At 48.8% G+C, this 21,096-nt stretch overlaps 1 protein-coding gene across 1 annotated transcript in view; it reads right to left on the bottom strand.

Annotated features, from left to right (window-relative positions):
* The window catches only part of Ankh (ANKH inorganic pyrophosphate transport regulator), a 133,093-nt gene that overhangs the window by 27,137 nt on the left and 84,860 nt on the right, over window positions 1-21,096 (bottom strand). Inside the window, exons 3-8 of the mRNA XM_005336751.4 lie at window positions 18,177-18,295; window positions 14,949-15,032; window positions 9,248-9,418; window positions 7,396-7,530; window positions 5,289-5,381; window positions 1,559-1,654 (exon numbers count right to left, since the gene is read on the bottom strand). Coding sequence (XP_005336808.1) covers window positions 1,559-1,654; window positions 5,289-5,381; window positions 7,396-7,530; window positions 9,248-9,418; window positions 14,949-15,032; window positions 18,177-18,295 — 698 coding nt within the window. The remainder of the gene's footprint in view (window positions 1-1,558; window positions 1,655-5,288; window positions 5,382-7,395; window positions 7,531-9,247; window positions 9,419-14,948; window positions 15,033-18,176; window positions 18,296-21,096) is intronic.

Raw genomic sequence — 21,096 nt, 5'->3', positions numbered from 1 at the left:
AGGTCGCCTGGGGTCACCAGCGCCACCCCAGCAGGCCACACTATCAGAGCTCCTCCCACTGAGGTGGCGCGGGGGAGAGGTTTCGGACGTGCCCGCTTCACAAGGGACAGAAGGGTGTGAGGGGCACTGTTAGTGGGGATGAGCATTGAGGACATGAGGCTACGTCTCAGAGAGGTCAGAGGCCTTCTGTGACGGGCCACTGTCTGGAGTTATCCCTGTCACAACCTACTCAGGTGTGGGAGCGATGCATCAAATATTAAGTTGTAGCCTGCAAAGCAACGTCTGTTCAAGGTTTCAAACGTATGGTGACTTGGTTTTAAAGGCCCACTAACAGGTCTTATCAAGTTAAATGGTCCTTATGGTCACCGAGGGCACTTACTGTGCTCCTGTTCTCAGCATAACCCAGTGCCTTAAATAACCTTTGGTCCTTATTGGTTGCTTATTGGACCACTGCACATCCCCAGGCACTTCTGTAACATACTTACATAGAAAGGGAAATAGTCTATAGGACTTCATGGGGAAGGTATAGCCACAACAACGAACAAGAAAAACTGAACTGAATTCAAAAGACTCCTATTTTGGGGGAGGTGGGTGGGTACTGGGGATTGAACTCAGGGGCACCTAACTACTGAGCCATATTCCCAGCCCTTTTTTGGTATTTTAGTTATAGACAGAGTCTCACTGAGTTGCTTAGTGCTTCACTTTTGCTGAGGCTGACTTTGAACTTGCGATCCTCCCGCCTTAGCTTCCTGAGCCTCTGGGATCATAGGTGTGCACCACCACACCCGGCCCCAATTTTGTTTTATCCTCATTTCATCTCTATCTTTCCAACTCCAATGGCACAGTTTACCCGGTAAGGCCGCTTATACATGTTTCTTTGCTACTGTTGATAGACATTATGAACCACCTGAAATTACACACCAAGTCCTTTGGGTTATAAAACACATACAAATTTTCTCTATTTTTTTGGACTTTATGTCACACATTTGAATTTCCCATGGGGTGGTGATAAGCGAAGGGTGTGTTGTTTATTTAAGAACATGCACCTGGACATCCACAGACTTATAATCAGCTGTCACCCACAGTTGTTCACAGTTCTATCTTCAGCAGACAGGGCTTGGGATCCAGTAGCAGCTCAATAAAGAGGGGCAAATTATGGCTACATCAGCATAATGTAATAGGAAAGGAACTTTTACAACAGAAATAGAAAAAAAAAGGCCAATTAAATTTGGGAAAGGGACAGGAAATGGTCATAAAGCTGGTTTTGGATGTTTAAAAACTAGGCTGGAAATTGTTTAGCAAGACGAGAGCATTATTTAAATTAAAGGCAAAGTCTGACTTTCCTGATCCGTTAAGAGTCCTGAGAAATGGCCTCCACTGAATAACCATCATTCGCATTTAGGAAAGAAACGTTTTGAAGAGGGTGTTGATTGAGTTAGCATGGCATCACGTTATGGAACACACGACTTCTTCCTTTAAAATGGCAATTTCCCTCTTTACAAAACACAGAGGGAGGGTGGGGGGGGGAGAAGGGGGTACGCACACCGTCTTCCCTTACCGTCAGAGACAAGGCCATGCAGACGAACGTGAACTTCTTGATGTGGGCGGCAGTGACCGTGTTGCTTGTGCTCACCAGTTTATTGCTGGGGTTATTCTGGGGAAAGAGAACGGCAGTGGTGACTGGGCCCAGAGTTATCCTTGGCTGACCCCCCCAACCCCCAGGGATCTCAAAGAGCATCCTGTTCTCCTTGATGATCCTGAAGTGCCAATTTCAAGTGACAGCGTGGAAGATGGCTGTCACATTGGGTCTCCCAGACAGCTGTCATGTTCCCGCAACACTAACCAGAGCCAATGCTGGACTGATTCAGTCCTTTTCCCGTCGCGCTGGGCTGCTCACCTCACCCTGTTCAGAGTGGCTCTGAGCTGCCCCTCGCAGCCCAGCGATGCCTTTCTAAATGCCACAGCCCTGCTCAGTGATTCTGGGCTCCTCTCCTTCCTACCGAATGGACTGAGATTCCCTTGGGCACTCAAGGGCCTGCTCAGCACGATCCAAACTCACTTTCCCACTGTTTCTCCTCCTGCATCCCGAATGGGGCTCCCTGCTCTGGCCCCGCACACCAGCGCTTTTCTTCATCTACCTCCTGATTCGCAAACCGCCTCTCTTCAAGGCCATCATCTTCACAGCCCACCTCCCCAAAGCCTTTCTGACCTTTGGCCTCCTGGCCATCCTTTGGGCCTTGCCTTCTGAACTGCTGACCATGGGGCTCTCTTAGGGTGGACCCTGTCCTGGAACACGTTCAGTCCCCATGAGGCGGTGTGCCTCCGAGGTCAAGCACTCTGCGTCTTGCCCTCTGTGGCTCTGAGGTGAGTAAAGAAGGTCTCAAAGAGCATTTGCTGCACTGAATGTCCAGCCAGAACTGCAGTGGCTCAGATGTCCTCTCATGGCGTCCCACTGCCAAGCATGATCCTCACCCCATCAAGCCAGTACCTGGCCCCGTGGCCAGGAAAATCAACAGAGAGAAAAGATCCCCTGCCTCGTTATGCATCCAATTAGTCCCAGAGCTGACAAACAAAAACAATCTCCAGCACCTGGCTCCACGTCCTGCCTAATGAGACACACGCACAAGAGCCTCGTGGAAAATGCCTTTGATTTCTGTCACCGCGGAAGCTAAGGTAATCTCCCTTCCCCTTGTGGATGCACCAGCGCAAACCTCTCCGTGAGTGTGCACTTTAAATTCTACCCTCTAGAGCATGTCTGCTTTTCTGAATAACAGACTGCACACATCCCACCATGCTGGCGGTCTCTCATCCACCCCAGGGTCTGCAAGAGGGATGCCCTGGTGGTGGAGTGAGAGGGGGCCACACTGAGGGAACCACGCGACCTCACAGCACACGCTCCGCCTGTGCCGATGGCAATATGTGAGGGCTCCTGCAGGGGCACTTTTATTGGTGAAAGAGCAAATATTTTATTTGCAGAATAGCAAATATTTCTGCAAATGTGGCTGAACTGAACTCACATGCATCATTAAATTAGCATGGTTATTTCATTTGGTTGGCCTGATGTGCCCAGGAGCATATTCTTCCATGGATGATAATTAAACATTAGAGAAAATTTAAACTTCCTAATCTGACCTCACAAATCTCTTATTCCTGACTTTAACAGTCAAGGCAATAAATTTGGGAAGTCCACCCAGAGGGTCCAAGATGTTGGCGCTACAGTAGTGGCTTCGTGTCCTCACTGGAATGCATGGAAACAGTGGGCGAGATTTTAAAGGGGTTCTGAGTAACTCAAGTTTCCAGCCAGAGGTGCACTCATTAAAGGGATTAAAGGGATATTTTTGTAGTTCCTAACCCTTGTGATTAAGAACAAAGCAATGTTTTTCTTGGATGCTCGTACTAAACCATACAGTGTGATATTGTTCAGCTTTATTATTTCAAGATGGCCCCAAACTAGTTTCAGATGGGACTTTCCTTGGCAGGAGGCTCTGCCATTTCAGCACCTGCCCATGTCATCAAATTGCAGTACATAATCTTATTCCAAGCAAGAACTGAAAATGGCAAGAAGACTTACATCCATTTTGTTTTTTCTCTATATGCCCGTTCCTTGAAATGAAAAAAGTAATTTCCATCCGTAGACTGCATCCAACCCACTCAACACAGTGTCCCCCCTGTCTGCAAGTGACTCAGGCCTCATCCAACCCAGCCTCCGTGGGGGGCAGTAATCAAGAGCATTTCTCAGCAGCAGCTGTGCACCTGGATGCTGCCTGTGACTGTCTGCAGCAGGTTGTGGGTGCTCTAACACACTGCTGAGGAGGTTCCACACCAAGAGAGTCCTGCACTGATGGCCTAGCTAGCTCCTGCTGGGTTGCCTGGTGGGATCCCCACCGCATGGAGGCGAGTTAGTGTTTGAGGGTAAGCGTGGGTCCACCGGGATAGAGAGAAGGGACTGGAACACAGAAGACTGTAGGGTGCTGCAAAACATGGAGGGACGTAAGGGCGGGAGGTGAGAGAAGAGGGGCTCATGTGTGTATTCACATAAGCATGGACTAACATGGACTAAATTCTGCCTGTGGACTGTAGGCGCAGAAGAAGAGGGGGATGGATAGTGAGTGGCCCATCTCCACCTCATCCCCTGAGATGCTCTGTAAGGTGGGGGTAGGGTGTGGCATCTGCCCTAGGCCCCCACTCTACCTGTCTTGGTCCCTCTAAGAAGCTCATGTACCATTTCAGGGGGGCATTTTAGAAGTTGGTGGCTATGCAAAGGAAAGGGGAGGCTGTAGCCTCCAGCCCGGCCTTGCTTGTGTGGCTTCCCAGGGCTCCTGTGCCTGCAGGAATCGGGGTGGAGGTGGTGAGGGCAGGAAGGAGAGGCTCCAGTGTTAGCCAGACTCAGAGCCCCAAAAGCCCAGGGCTGGCCTGCAGCAGACCCGGGTCAAGGGCTTTCCTCCCTTCACAGAGCTGTTGTGGGGCTGAGATAAGAAGGTGTTAGCAATGGCTCTGAGCTAGGACTATGGAAATCAAAGACAAAACAAGGACTATCAATGGCCGGTACAAGTGGCAGGCTACTTTGCTTCTTTTCACTTTTCCTTTTAAAAGATTGCATGTTATTGCCAGTATGTTTGGCTGGCCATTGGGAGAGGCCTAGAGATCCAAATAATGTAGATGTCAGGAAACAGATATTTATTGAGTGACAAGCAGGAGGGTTCTGACAACAGGTCAGAAGGGTTAGGTGCTTCCTGTGGTGGGGCCAGCAGCTGGGGAAGGACAGGGCTGCTGCCACAGAGGTTTTCAGCAGGAGTAAGTGTGTTGCATCAGAACCAAACTGGACACGAGTCTTGCTGTCCAGGCAGTGTGCGTCACATGCACCCCAGCCCAGAGAGACAGCCGTCTGCCTATGAGCTTAGAGTCCCAGCCTCATGTCTGCACCTTAGCCACTAGTATGAGGTCGGCAAGGTACTAATTTAAAGAAACAAAGCACAGAAACAAAATACAACATGTTAACTTTTTTTGAGAGTTTGTTTTCCCTTTTGCAAACAAATAATTTCTCAATAGGAATAACCTGAAAGTGGCCATAGGAATATCAATTTGGAAGAGCATCAATGTGAGCCTAATGTGCCCTGCTATTTTCACAGGGAAATACCCCACAGTTACCTTCAACAGTCCCCAACACCAAGTGAACCCTACAAAGGAACATGGGGTTGGGAAAAAGCCGTGCTCCTCCTCCGAGATCCCTGTCTATCAAACGGTTATGTTAAAAGCCTGCTTCTGACACCATGCCCCCCAGGCCTCACCTTGTCAAAAGCAGGATAGACGGCACGGATCTCCGTCAACCAACCATATGGCATGTGACCCACAGGGTATGTCGCTGTCAAAATTGCCACTGCCTACAGGAGGAAGAAGGGGCAGCGTTAGCGTGGGTGTCCACCAAGCTCTCTAGTAGCTGCAGCGCCATGTGACAAGGCCAGCAGCAGATCCCTCCACACTGGGTGACCAGCATCCGCCAGCCACAGGACAGCCCCGAATGGAGCAGAGGTGACTCCAGGAGGAAGTGACCCTGCACAAATCCAGTGAGAAATTGGCTTGGAGCTCCAGCTTGAGAAGCCACGATTTCAGCCAGGGTTCCTCCCCTTGGGCCCAAAAATTCTCTCTAGCCTAGGCCAATTCTTGAGGCTCAGTGTGGAATTGGGAGCCCTCTTGGCACTCTGCAGAGTCTGCTCAGCACCCCCCTCCACACCCCCATTCTGTCTTTCGAGGGGACTGACACCATGGGTGCAGCTCTGAGCTACTTTCCACCTGAGCTCATTCCAGGCTACTCGGCCAGCACGGACCAGTTTAAAATTTTAATTTAGCAAAATTCAATAAATGTTCATATAGGAAGAGCGATCGATGTAATTCCACACACAAAAAAAAAAGTTTCTTTTCTTATGTGACTGAAAAGAAGAAAAACTAGAACACGGCACCTAAAGCGCCATCTGGCAGAGCTCCACTGTCACTCACTGGGAGGAAGAAGCCGGTGCTTTCCTAAGAGACAGAGCAGCAGTGCCCTGTGTGCCGGGAGCTGCGGTGCAGGGTGTCGTGGCCCGGCGAGGTGTGGGGAACAGCTCAGCGCCGTGAAGAGGCGCACCTCGCCAGCCTTCACCTCTGCTCACCAGCTGTGTGACGTGAGCCCTCCAGGGACTCCCTCTCTGTTCCTCCGGCAGAACAGTGAGAACATTAACACCCATCGCACAGGGTTGGTGGAGTAGTGAAGTGCACACCGATGCCTGCCACATAAGCAGCCATCATGCCACTGCCAGCAATTTTCAAATGGCTCTCGTATAGAATTTGCTATTTACTTTTGTTTATTTGTTTTAAGGAGACAATGGGGTGCCCACACACAGGTCATGGGGGGTCTCATACTTTTTACTGGAAAACTTGAAGCATTCAAGTAAAAAAGCTCCTGTGACAGAAGCCACCCAAAAGGACATCCATGACTCAGAAAACAAGGTCCAGTAGCAAACCGAGGGGAGGGAAAGCGTTCTGCTTTTGATTTACGGGCTTCTCCCTGCCGGCCAATGTGAGCAGCTCCCAAGACGTGGAAACTGGCAGGATGCTCCAGGCTGGAGCCCTGCTGGCAGGGCAGGCCTGGGCTCCGGGCTCCTGCAAAAGCCACTCACATAAACAGGAGGCCCTAATGAGTGGCCACCAGCCTTCCTCGAGGATCCGCGGTGCCAGAGAGGGAATTAATTCTCCAGAGGGCCGCGGAGGAGGAAGCAAGTGAAGTCATTCTATTTGTTCATACCCAGCTTGAAAGAGGGAAGAAATGAGTCAACTCCTTCTTTGGAGAAGCTGCCAGTTTCCAGATAAACTTCTTGAGTTGTGAGGGAGTAAATACAGGAGATCCTCATTTGAGGAAGGCAGACTGCCAGGGAGCACCTGATGGGTGGGTGCCGTGTGCTGCAGGGGGTGACATGCAGGTGAGGGTAGGCAGGGTCAAAGTGGAGGTACTGTCCCTTCGGCTACCACCTGACAGATGCCATCATTCCCGCAACTACAGGGAAGAGGCCACGGGCCGCCGCCATGGAGGAACGGAAAGGCCACTGTGTGGGGGGCGGAAGACCTATTTCTAACACCAGCCCAGCTGCTAGCTACTCCTGTCCCTTCACCTTTCCTTCCTGGGCCTCCTTTCTGGGAAATGAGGATGAAGCAGATGTTTTCTTCCATAATTATAAGAATTTAAAATCACATGTCCATAAGTCACAGAATGAGCTTCTCACGGCCTTCCCGTATGGCTTCCATAATTGAATACTGTAGAACCTTTAGAGCTCTTGAGAGGAACTGGAAATAAGTTTTAATTCTCGTTTCCCCAAAACAAGGCGTTTGCAACTCCCGGCCCCCTGTCCCCAGCCACGTGCCTACCTCTGTAGCTGCAGAACTGCCACCAAGGTCCCGGGAAACAAAGAGGTTGACGATGGGCCTACTGATTCTCTGTGTGGCCAAAATCAGAGCCAAAGGCCACCAGAAGCTCAGCATCTTTCTTATTGTTGCATCTCCCTGCGTTAAGAAATGGAATTAAAGTCTGTTAAGCTCTACAAGTAGAACAGGAAAAACAACTTAGAATGGAAGCTTTTTCTTCTTAGGCCAATCATGAGTCAATTCACTGTACTTAACAGTTATATAAGGAAATGCCTCTCTGGATAAGCCAGGTTGAATTAAAATAAAACATACAGTTATTAGAAATTAATTCAGACAGTTGGCAAGCCAAGGTGAGATCAACACAGGCACCGAAGCTTGATGGTTCCCAGCCACAATCTTCCATCCAGGGAATCCCTATCCAGGGTGTAACCCAGGCCCACGGCCTGAAAAACAGGTTTGAAATTAGTCTTTGCTTGTGTCACCACACTGACCGGCTAGAAGACATGTCAGGAGGAGGCTGCTCTTAGAAATAGAAAATTGTTGTAATCTATTTTGGAATCACTCAGCAAATTAATATGCCTAATTATTTCTGCACTCTGAGAATTGACCGCAGGGTTCTTACTCTCAAAGCTTTCACAGAAGGCACATAAACTACTCAGAAATATAAGCAAAGTAAAAGAAAGAAAAAGGATTTGCTGAGACCTCTGCAGCTAAGGTGTGTACTGTTGGCAAAGCCTTGCTTTCAATGTGCAATTTTGGTTTTGATTCTTTGAAAGGGTAAGAGTTACATCACACAACCATCTCAGCCACTTTGATTTATTTCCCTTTGCTGGTGGCTGGATGTTAAGAGATGGATTGTTACTGTAAAGACCAATTTGATGTGGTTGGCCCAGTGGTGGAAATAAGTAGGGAGGATTCCACTGATGGTCTGACCTCAGGTAGAGGTAAGTGGTCAACGTGATTACTGTTTTGACATGACAAAAGTGATGTGTGGTCAAGGGGGGGCAGGTGGTGGAGTGTGGTGATATATTCAGGGCTACACATGAGCATTCTTATCTGCCTTACAGCTAAATGGAAACAAACCCGACGATGCCCAACACCTGTGGGTGGAACTCCTAGCATTAAGTAAATCAGACGTTGGGATGAACAGAATGGCCACTGGGAGAGGATCTGTATCTTACTCTTGCTTGTTTCTTATTCAACTTCCAAGGCAAATCAGACTCCTCCGAGGAGGCTCCCTAGACCAATCCCAGGCCCCTTCTCTGATTTTGGAAGCTCTCAGATTCTCATTAAAGTTCATGTGCTGTCGGGGGCTCACGCCCAATGCCTGCTTCTGTGTTGGTGTTCCCTGCCATGTGGGCTACAAAGCTGCTGGAAGGTAGAGACCGTATCTCAGCATTTCTGTCACCCCAAGGTACCAAAGGCTCTGTTTGGTCTCTAGGAAGTAGGTTCATGAATAAGAGACTGGCACTGGCTACAGAAATTATGAGCACAGTCCGGATGCCTGCTGTGCAACTAGAAATCATAAAACGCGGACTCAGAGCTGCCAGGGGTCCTAAAGCTTTCTTGACTGCAGAATAACTCACCATAGAGAGAAAAGGAGGCACAAGTGTGGTACCCATCCATGGCCTGACACCGTGTGCTATGTCTCGGTCTCCTCCCGGGGCCATGGGGAGGCTGGACAGTGACCTCTGAGATCCCTTCCACCCCCAGAGTTCATTCACCATCTTTCCCTTGAGGACACCCGGCACCAGGCCTTTGGGAACAACATCATGAGGAGGAGCTCGTGGCACCGAGTGCTTGTGGTGGTGCACAGGGGTGAAATGCAAGCTTCCACTCTGCTGCAGAGACCTACCCCCAGCTCTGGTCCGCTTCGGTCAGGGATGATGTCGTGGATGTTCTTGTAGTAGCCCAGGCACAGGGTGGTGCAGCGCACGAGCGCGCCCATGTACAGGGAGAGGATGGGGATGAGCAGGGGCTCCCGGCATTCCAGGTGGCTGTGAAGCAAAATGGCTACGAAAACGACCTGGGAGAGAGGAGGAGGGGCGGTCAGTGGGAGGAGAGGGAGGGAGGCGGGCGGCAAGGTGCAGGCCCACCCTCCCCAGGGAGGACCTTGATTTTGATGGAGAGGGCAGAAACGTGAGCTGTGGCTCCACATGGCTCTCCTACGACTCCCATGAAGGTATCGGGGTTCACTGGAGGAACTCACCCTGGTTTTGTTAGATGCCCTCCCAGGAATTACTATAAAACCACCTAAATTAAAACCTAAAGTACTAACTTACTTCTACCAGTGGAAGAGGCTGAAATTACCAGAGCTGTAAGAGCTTAAAATCATAATAAAGCACCAATCTCTATTGATGGTACAGTCTCCAAAGCAAATCTGATAACTTATTAACCTCCCCATCCTGCAGAAATCAGAGAATCAGTCCAGCCTCTGCCCAGAGACCACCTGGGACCCATGCTCAGAAGGTTCTGGAAGCATACTGAGTGAAAAAGTAGGTAATTGGGCAGGAGGCTTATTCCTGACCAACAACTCCAATGGCCAAGTATCCATGGGTTGCGAAATTATCGGCAGCCAGGCCAGGATCTGCGATCTCAGGACCTTGATCCCCTCTGCCGCAGGGAGCTCAGAGCAGCAGCAATGGAGAGATCTCCTCTGAACGAAATCAAAGTCTTAGATGCCAGGGTGGTTTGCTCTCAGCACAGACGGACATGTGTGCCCAGGCTGTCATTCTGAAGTGCAGTGAAGCTGACCTTGTCACTGAGTCCTCAGGGTAGCTCAGAGTGCAGAGGTGCCATGTGAACCTCACCAGGCTGCCTGGAGCACAGGCCATGTGAGTGGACACACATCCAGGAAGCCCTCACACTGTGCCAGGGACACAGTGACACTGTGACACTGATGGAAACAGGATGCCCACGACTCTCCCCGTGATTGCTGCTTCCAAGTGGACCACTGCAGTGTGTTAAGGGAAGGACGCCTTGCTGGGATGCACGGGTGGGGCAGGAGACTGGAGCTTTGTGGTGTGCACATAAGACCTGAGGATTCATCTGATTGAAATCCCCTAAGGTGCCCTCACACCCTGCAGACTCAGGGTGAGTATATCCACAGCAAGCTTCACATTCTGCAAAACCCACAGCCTAAACCACGATGGGAATGTTTAGTGGCTGAAAACTGTGAAAAACGAATTCATGAAGATCAACACCTCCTCTGCCCAGTCCAGGAAACTCCCGGGCTGTCAGGAGGCTCTGCAAGACAGAAGCCCGCGGAGCAAGCAGGGCCAAGGAGAAGGACCTGGATGACAGGCAAAGGGAAGACACGACAGCGTCCCCGAGTGCAGAGGGGACCAGTGCATGACTAAGCCAGTGGAGCTCCCAAGGCCAAGGTGAAGATGTCGCCAGCCTCCCCAGCTTTCTAATAGACTGATGCCATGTGGCCCTGCATTTTGCCACAGAACTGACATCTTCATGGCAGAATGTATCATTTATCACCTCAAAATATCATGTGCACCCTTTGCATTTCAACCTGGAATTACAATTCTGAACCTGAGAGAGCCATCAAAAACATGTCAGATTATTTTCTGCGGGAACCAACGGTTTCAGTGGAGAGCATTTTCCCGTGAGAGCTGGCATCCGCTGGTCCAGTGCCAGGTGCTGGGATTCAGTGATAACAGACGGCCCCTGAATCTGTTCTGGGGCCGACAGTCTAAGGGAGGAGGCAGACACGCTCATCATACAGTGATCCCGTGAGTGTGCCCTGCCAGCCCGAGTGAGGCAGATGGGTGGAGAAGGACAGAGTGTGGGGCAGCAGGGGAGGAGGGCATCTCTGCTGGGAGCTGTCAGCCAGGAGTGAGCAGGGCTCAGGTGGGAGGGAGGTGGGGCAATGAGGCAGAGCACTCTCCTGGGCAGAAGGAGCAGACCCGCAAAGACCCCGGGGAGACGGCTCATCCATGGCCAGGCCCTGCAAGGAGGAGCTGTGACTGGCTGACTGCAGAACAGAGAGCCAGTGGGGAGAGCAGAGTGCGGGGCTGCAGAGGCCTGTCCACCTTCAGACCCTCCGTAGGCCAAGATCAGGGTTGGGATTTTTATCAAGAACACCAGGAGGCCAGAGCTCCAGAGGCACAGTCAGACAGCATGCAGTCCTCACAAGACTACCAGGAGGCTGCTTTTTAAGCAGGTGGTGAGACAGTCAGAATTTCACTGGGAAAAGACCACTATGGCCCTGGGGAGAAGAGTGGAGGGAGCTGGACAGAGATGAGTGAGGAAGCTTCTCAGCACTCAGCTGGCAGGGGTGACCCCTCAGACCAGGCAGAGCAGCAGAGATCGCACTCTAAGGAAGCTCTAGGGTTCACATCTCAGTCTTGGTGCTAAGGGGACACCTTTCAAGGGTGGCTCCTGGGTTTCTGACCAGATGATGATGCCACAGATTTACTCCACCAAACAGTTCATACAGAAGATCTCTAATCCAGGCTGAAGACATCACTGAAGGATCTGAAATGCCACAGAGGCTTTTGGATAGCCTTGCTTAGGGCTCTGAGGAGAGGGAGAGGATGCAGATATTTAATAGGGGGGCATATGCATATGATAAATGATATTGACCTAGGGCATCATCAAAAACAATATCAATCTGTTTTTGTTGTTCTAACAAAACACCTGAGGCAGGCTAACTTTATAAGTATAAAGTATAAAGAGGTTTACTTAGCTCACAGTTCTGGAGGCTGAAGGTCCAGACAGCATGGTGTGGGCTCCAGCAAGGACACAAGCCTTCTGGGCTGTGTCATATCATGGCTGGTGGCAACCAAGGGAACATGGGGAAATGACCACAGCTTGAAAGCAGGAAACCAGGCCCTGGATCCCCACAATCCCTTCTGAGGGCGTTCCCCCAATGACCTAAGCCCCACTAAGCCTCCTGCCACACTGAGGGCCAGGCTTCCAACACAGGAACCTCGGGGGCACACAGCACACCTGCACCACACAGGGCTTGAATGAGGTTCAGTTTTCTCTGTGAAGCAGGATGGAGGTCATGGCTGGAGGTGAGCAGCAGGTGGAGACCCTCTGAAACAGGTCCTAGGACACAGCTGAGGGGGGTGAGGAGGTTTGGAGCATGTTTCCTGGGGCAGGTGACAGCCCACAACATGGATTCCATTCAGGGCTTTTGTCAGGAGATAAAAAGAGACAAAAGAGTAGCAAAGAGACCTTAAAATAATGCAGGGAGAGTCTGATCTGATCATCAGGGGTCTTGCTGACCTCAGGGCAAGAAGGTAGAGGACAGGAGGTCCCAAGGAGAGCAAATGTCCTCAAGAGAATTCTCACTTCGACACTCAAGAAGCTAAAAAAATCAAGATGAACATGAAACACAGCAAAACAGAAACATTTCTCATAGACCCCTTGGCAATATCCAGCCTAACAACTGGAACCGTATGACAGCAATGGTGACCCCCAAAGTGATCACATGTTTGAACCAAACCAAGAGCTTTTTTTGTATTAGCTTAGGAAAGTAGTTGTTATTATTATTTTTTAAAGAGAGTTGCCACTGAAATTCAAGGCATTATTAACAAATTTCATTTTATCATTGGCAGTTGCTCACTATGCCAGGGCTGCATAGGATCTATTTACATATGACCAAATTACTAACTACCAGAGGCTTTCAGGTAATGCGAGAGATGAAGCTTGGCAAGGCGGGAGGGAGACTTAGGAACAAAAATGGAATTTATTCCCCCAACCAAGTTGTGGTAGGAACCCAAACTTCGAGGTTTAAAATAAACTGCTCCACCAGGAACCGCCCGAGGCCAGATGGCATCTGCACCCAGGTCCCTTGCTGCTTCGAACCAGATCTGTTTACTCCCCAGGCCGGGGCCAAGAGCAGGTCTGAAACCAGCAGGGGAAAGGCTGTGGGCTACTGGCAAAGGTGCTTTCACGACTAAGCTTTTTCTTCTGCCCTTGGATGCCCACTGTATTTATCTTGGGCAAAGTTACGCGCTTTCTTCTGTTTTCTTTTTTGTCTTTATGATAATGCACCTGTGCAGGTGCTCATGGGTTGCTGAGGCCGACATGTGAAACGGGAGGAGCTTCCTTCGATTCAATTAAGGAGTGAACAAAGCAGCTGTCTCTCAGCGGATGCTGAAGGCAAGAGTGGGAGGGAACTCGAAGAGCCCCACCAGAACACCCACCAGCCTGTATCAAAGAGCCACGCCAGCTGTGTCCAGGCGCGCGCACAGCATTAGCAGGAACTTATTCAAATTGCTTTAATAGTGATCCACGGAGGAAATACAATTGATTTGGAAGTTTAATTCTTGGTCTTAAGGGAGGTCAATGTAACAGCTCAACAGATTATTTCAAAGAGGTGGTTTAGAGACGAGGGAGCGTGAAAGGGGCAATGCGTGGGGACGTTCCTAGAATGAGAATTTGGAAGGGCGCTTAGAGATCATGGTCTAACCTCCTCCATGAAACAATCATTCCACCAAGTCCCTGCTTGCAGGAACTCAGCCTAATTGATAAATCAGAGGAATTAAATCTAATTTTCCATTGAAGTTTTTGTGTGTGGCATTCTCAGTGGGAGAAGAAGGGAAGAGGAGAAAATCAGGAATGGGTGTGGCCGTTAGATGTGGACCCAGCAGAAGGTGAGGGGCAGCCCCCTCAAACACTCAGGAAGAGAGAGTGGGGCCATCCCCTGGCTCTTTTTAAACGTGGGAAAATGATGCGTGAATGGCGGCTCTCCCTGGAAACCCGCATAAGAAACGCCATTTAAGAATAATTCGCGGCTGGGCCCGGTGGTGCACACCCGTGATCCCAGAGGCTGGGGAGGCTGAGGCAGGAGGATCGTGAGTTCAAAGCCAGCCTCTGCAATGGAAAGGCACTCAACGACCCAGTTAGACCCTGTTTCTAATAAAATACAAAATAGGGCTGGGAATGTGGTTCAGGGGTTGAGTGCCCCTGAGTTTAATCCCTGCTACCCCATCCCCAGAAAAGAATAATCTCGAAGTGCTCACTTTCGAACTGAGTGACAGGCTGTGTATGGCTCAACTACGCCGAGGGCACCCGGCCAAGTGCACAACAACCCTGTGATCACTGTTCAGTGGACCAGGTGTGACCCTGAAGTCTTTTACACACACACACACACACTTTCTTTGGAAATCATGGTCAAGATGGAATGTGGTGCCGAGGCAGGGGGATCACAAGTTCAAGGTCAGCCTCCTCGGCAACCCAGCAAGGCCCTATCTCAAGATAAAAATGGAAAGGACTCGGCATGCAGTGCAGTGGTAGAGTGCCCTCAGTTCACAGGAGGTTTCCTCTTCTTAGCCATTTGTCCTTTGTGGAAGTCCCTATTGGATGAACCAGTGCTGCAGAGCAGTGCATGAAGGCACCCCCTCCCACAGGCCGCAGCACTGGGGATGGAACCCAGGGCCTGGTGCATGCCAGACAAGCGCTCGACCACTGAGCCACGCCCCCAGCCCTGTGCCCCAACGTAAATATGGCATCAGTTGTCAGCTCTATCACCTCCAGTGGGTCATTCACCAGGTGACCCGAGGACCTCCGATGGACACAAAGACCACAGTTACCTGAGCTATGACATCTGAGATTGAGGCACATCCCACCAGGAAGCTGTATTTGTGTTTTAAGAGAATGCCAGCATGGGTCCATGCCTGCCAGAAAGAAAAGACATCGCCATGAGATACACGGTGGGGATGGTACTGTTTCTCATTACAGTTCACTGGGTATTCCTGAAATGTGTTTTACACACACCAATGTCTTCGCAGCACAGGCACGATGAATGTTTGGTTGGTGAAATTACTGTCACTTGGTCTGGTGGCTGAATCCACGTTAGATTTTTTTAAGTGGAAGAGTGAGGACATTTAATTATATGCAGACTAGTGGGGTCATCCTGTTTGCGTGCCTGGCAGATTTTGGAATATGATCAGTTAGCAAGAGCAGAGGAAACCCAGTCACCCGTGGGGCAGGGTGAATCTCAGAATCACCCCTCCTTCCAGGAAGCAGGTGACAACCAGGGCACTGACTTGGTTCTGCGGGTTACAGTCGTGACCCTTCTCACTAGCTGACTCGGGTTCTACCGTTTTACTGTCTTCGGGTTTGGGCAGGACCTGATATGACCTTTTGTGTCTTCAAGGGAAGTTAAGATGGAAAGAAGTACCACAGCAGGCAACCCAGAGCCTGAACAGCCGGGTTGGAGAAGGCCGGATGCTCTCGATGGGATCTGCTAATGGACTGATTTTCCTTCTTTCCTTTGGACTGGTTTAAAATAAAATTTCACCTGAGATGGACACAATCCGACAAGTCTGATCTATTCCCCAGGTCTGTGTCGAGACTTCCTACAGCAGCTGTTGTGCCTGTGACCTCAGCTCAGAGGCTCAGGATGCCAAATGTTAAAAGAAATACAACCGCAGATGACATTCACAAACATCACCGGTGGGCTGTCCGTGATTGGGAGCCATCTGGATAACAAGCTTCATGGCTTCCAAATATTCTCTCTCCAACCCACTACTGGGTGTGGAGGTGTGTGGAGGTGGGAGAGGACAGAAAGGACCTGCTCATTATAAATGCTCATTATTTAAGGTTTTATTAGCAGTTCTCTTACTGTTATATTAAGGTCTTTGTGGGGACTTAAAAACATGGAAGAAAAGTTAGCAATCAACAATGTTCTGGTGCTATGCAGACAGACTATCCCTCACCAAGATGCTTAAGACTGGAAGTATTTCTGATTTTGAACTTTTTTAGATTTTGGAATATGATCATATATTATAATGAGGTATCTTGAGGGTCAAACCTAAGTCTGAACATGAAATTCATTTATACACACCTTATATACATATAGCCTAAAAGTAGTTTTATGCAACATTTTTAAAAAATTGCGCATGAAACATAGTTTCACCTGAGATGGGTTGTAGAATAATCCAGATGGGGTGTCACATTGGTGCTCAAGAAATTTTGGAGCATTTAGGATTTGGATTTTGGATTAGGTATGCTCCACCTGTACTAAGTTTTTGAAACTATTTCTCATGGCAAATAAATAGAACTGAAGGACAGTGGAAGGCAGGGTATTTTAAGAGTCCATGAGTCGCTAACAGTCTCCAGTTCCTGGAATTCACTGTATAATTACAGTTCTCAGTGGTTAGGTTCCCACTTCCAGCTCAGGAGGAGGACAGACATTTCAGTGGCACGGTGGCCTCATCCGGGGGTCAGGCCTTAACTCTTTTAGAAATGTGAAGAAGGTCACTGCATTCAGTTCTCTAATGAGGTGACTGAAAGTCCTGTGCTCCCTGGAAGGGGGGATGGGCTGCAGAGAGGGTCCCCACCACACACATGTACCCCTGCATCATCAACCAGGGAAAACATACTTGGCAACAAGAAGAAAGTACAGGGGCACGTGTTCAGATGGCCCAATTCTCTCACCTACACTGACATCCCCACAACTGAGGACCAGACCTTCATGTTACAACTGGTTTAATATTTAAGGTTTCCTTGCAGACCAGAAGAGAGCCCTCAGAGCCACTGAGGCCATGCAATAACGGACCACCGACCACTTAAGATTTCTGAAGACCTTTCAGCAGGTGCATTTTACCCACCTCCCTGCTCTCCCTGCTCCAGGGCTTGGGACTGTGGCCTTACCTCGACACAGAGGTCCATCTACTCCTGTGCCTAACACATGTGCAACTTGAGGTAGGGGACGATAAAAAGTAATTTAAAGCAGAGCCAAAGAAAGGGCTTATTTTCCAGCATCAGACATCACTGTAAATTCCTGTGCGCTAAGTCTCTCTATATCTGTACCAGATGGAAAGAAAAACAGTACTGTTCTGGGCATCATGATGAACTAGAGACACGAACAGTCCTTAGCTAATGTAGCAGAGCTGGTATCAAGTAAGGAAATCTTATTGGTGTGTACAGGAGATTCTTATTCTACAACTTTAGCAGCGTAGGCTCCACAAGTGGTAAATTATCAGTGAACTATTCTGATGGCTTGATCTGAATATGTCAGAAAAGAACTTCATATTTTGAATCAAAATTTTCAAATGGGCTTTCTTTCCACCTGGCACAACTTGTGGCAAATACATAAAATTCATAAAATAAATTGAGAAGATGGACTGCGTAAAACTCAAGGAAATCAGTATGATGTTTCCTCAAAAATTAAAAATCAGATTGGGATGTAGTTTAGTGGTAGTGCATGTGTTTATTAGCACATATAAGGCCCTGGGTCAATCTGTAGCACTAAAAAGTCAAAAAATACCAAATGATCAATTCTATTTCTAATTATATATCCAAAAGAATTGAATGTAGGGACTCAAAGAGGTACTTGTACAACCATGTTCATAGCAGTATTAGTCACAACAGCCAACACAAACATGTAAAAGCAATGCAAATGAATGAATAGGCAAAATGTGCCAGACCCACAGAATGGAGTATTATTCAATCCTAAGGAAGAAAATTCCGACATACACTACAACATGGATGAACCCTGAGGATATCATACATAGTGAAATAAACCAGTCACAGAAGAAAAAATACTATGTGATTTCACTCATATGAGGTATCTAAAATTGTCGAATTTGTGGAGGCAGAAAGTAGATTGGTTGTTTCTGGGAAAAATTATAATTATTGTTTAATGGGTATAGAGTTTTGGTCTTGGAAAAGGAAGAGAGCTCTCAAGACAGATTGTCTAAAAACATGACTGTTCTTCATGCCACCGAGCTCCACACATAACAGTTAAAATGGTCCATTTCATGTCATGCATATTTTGTCATTTAAAAGAGAAAGGCGAATAGTCCCCTACTTACCATAGCATCCATAAAAGGGAAGGCAGCGAGATACAGGAAGGCCCTTCTGGTTTTACTCCCCACCGACTCATCCACATGGTGCAGTTTGTTGATGATGTAGTAGCCTAAATCGCTATAAGCTGCAAAGGGTCAAAAGACATATGAGAATATCTTTAAAAAGGTATTTTCCCATGCTTTTGACTTTGAGAACTTCAAAATCATTTTAAATGAAACATTTGTCTGCTGTAGAAAAAATAGAAGAAGATCATCTGTAATCTCCTCCCTGTAGCCAGAGAAGGTCACATCACAGCTAACATTCTGGGCTTTATTTACTGGGTCAATCTGTAGCACTAAAAAGTCAAAAAATTCCAGACGATCAATTCTATTTCTGGTTACATATCCAAAAGAATTGGATGTAGGGACTCAAAGAGGTATTTGTATAACCATGTTCATAGCAGTATTAGCAGTTCTTTTACGGCTGTGTGGAGTAAGTGTGTGCTTTAACGTAATAAGGGGCGCATACTACATATGCTCTTTTGAAAACCAGGACCACCTTTCTGTGATCTGCTTCTGCATTCTAACTCACTGAATTCCTCTCCATGAACTGATTTTCTTCAATCTCCTACTGTTGCACATTTGTATTATTTTGATATTATAAAAGGATGAATGATGAACTGATCTGCAGTTAAATGCTTACACACATTAGGTATTAACAGAGGAAGTTTCCAGAAGCTAACATGCCTTTTCAATACAAGTTCTAAAGCAAACTTTTCGCACTTGTCAGTCCGTCTATTTTGTTTCTTGGCAGGAGGGTGGCAACTCTGGGTAAAGTCTTGCATGGTGGAAAATGACGTGCAAGAGGTGTTTTGGAAGTCTCTCCTGTGTCAAGATTTGTCCCACTGTGAGACTGGAACCTGTGGGCTGGATGAATGTATATATGCCCAAGAGATAAAGGGAGAAAGGCACTGGTCATCCCAGTGCATTAGCTCAGCATCCTAATTAGCAAAGGTTTAATGAAACACGGAGCTATTTTCAACTCCACTGATACAGCCAACGCTGGACACAAAAATACTAATCTATATGCTTTTCCGTGTTTTATAAGGGCTCCAACACTAAGTGTTCCTGCTGTTCTCTGTCATAACTATGGATATGAATGTGCCCTTGAAATCAGGTAGAGCTAGAGGGCAGAGTCTTACTTTCTGTGAAATAAGAATCCTCCCACATCTCAGAGTCTGTAGGGCAACTTATTACCACCTTAACTGGCAAAGTGAAGTAAAGCTCTAATCTTTATCGGGATCAGTCTTGAATTACAGGAATTCTGGAGTAAGTGAGGTCATGGGATGCTATCCAGGATGCTGAAGTGCACCGATGGGAGTCCTGGAGGTTGCAGGGGACAAGTAGGTGACTTCAAGCTCGTAGGCTGGGGTGGCTATGACTTGCGTGCGTAGAGCAAGGTGGAGCTGGGGTGGGGGAAGGCAGGCAAGGGCTGCAGGAATGCTCCCCGTCCTCCAAGGAGGGGCAGAAGTGAAAAACCAAAGGCCGGTAGGTCAGGTGAGCCAAGTGCCAGGTGAGGAGGGTAGTGGGGCCATGGTGGGGGAGCAAGAAGAGAAAGCTGGAACAGCGGGCATCACGAGGCAGAAAGAAGAGATGTGGGAAGGTGGGCTGAGGTACGGCCAGGGACAGGAAGGAAGGAGGCAGCTGTGATGTCCCGTCATTTGGATCAGAGTCCTACCAAGTGGACAAGCAGACAGAGGAGGCTTGAGCGGACCGGGAAGGCAGCACGGGAGAGCTGCAGTCTGCTTGCAGGAGGTCAGAGCTTCCTCCCCACAGTGCTCTGCAGACTGAAGCACAAAGCCAGAATGAGATGCTGCTGAGCCACCCAGGTCTACTCTGGCTGCTGAGCTGTGGAAAGTTTGTCGCAAAGTGTGCCATTGCTGCTGTTTATCGTGGAGTTGTTTTCATTCAGTCAATAAATGTCCACTGTGCAGGAACCTGCAAGGGACGGTTTTGACATACCACACCACACCACCGTGCCCATTCAGGCCGGGGTGACGAGAAAGGTGGCGTGCTGGGGGAGAGAGCAGCACGTGAGGCTGGCTATGAGTAGCTCGTGAGTCGGTTTCCTGGGAAGGTTACAGTCAACACAAAATCCCAGCTGAGTAGACTTGACTGCAGTGACCAAAGCAGGGGACCACGGGACTGGGGCCAGGCTGAGACCAAGAACGGCAACGTTGTGGGTTCAGCCAAGTCTCCTCAAAATCCAGATGCCTAAGTCCTCACCCCTAGACCTCAGAATGTGACCTTATGTAACAAGAGGGTGGAATTAGATGAGATCACACTGGAGTGGCGTGGCCTCCCAATCCAATGCGATGGCGTCCTTATACAAAGGGGAAATCTGGATGCACACGGGGGAACCACACCAGGATGAAGGCAGAGCTGGGGTGATGTCCTTACATGCCGAAGACTGCCAGCAATCCCCAGAAGTCAGGGGAGAGGCATGGGACAGAGTCTCCTTCACAGTCCTGAGGAGGAGACAGCCCTGCTGACACCTTGATCCTGGGACTTCCAGTCTCCAGGATTCTTAGACAGTCAATGTCTGTTGTTTAAGTCTCTCAGTTGGTGTGTTTGTTCCAGCAGGCCGGACAAATGAAGACAGCACTTCTGACGCAGGGAGGGAGAATGATTTCCATGTTAGGTCCTTGGGTGGTGGTCAGGGAAGAGGGACATGTGGACTTGAGTGGAGAACAGGGCCTGGGGTTTGCCGGTGCTGCCCAGGACTAGTGACCAACAGAAGTGAGCCTCTGCCCTCCCTGTAAATGCAGCTACTTCCTTGGATATTTGACTAAAACATGAGAATGATACCTTTATGCAGCATATCTGCAAGAAAGACACAGGGGACTGGGGATTGGAGGACCACAGGGTTCCCAACCCGGTCTCCTTG

This window comes from Ictidomys tridecemlineatus, chromosome 1, assembly GCF_052094955.1.
Source record: "Ictidomys tridecemlineatus isolate mIctTri1 chromosome 1, mIctTri1.hap1, whole genome shotgun sequence".
Taxonomy (NCBI): Eukaryota; Metazoa; Chordata; class Mammalia; order Rodentia; family Sciuridae; genus Ictidomys; species Ictidomys tridecemlineatus.
This window is presented reverse-complemented; position numbering and strand designations above follow the sequence as displayed.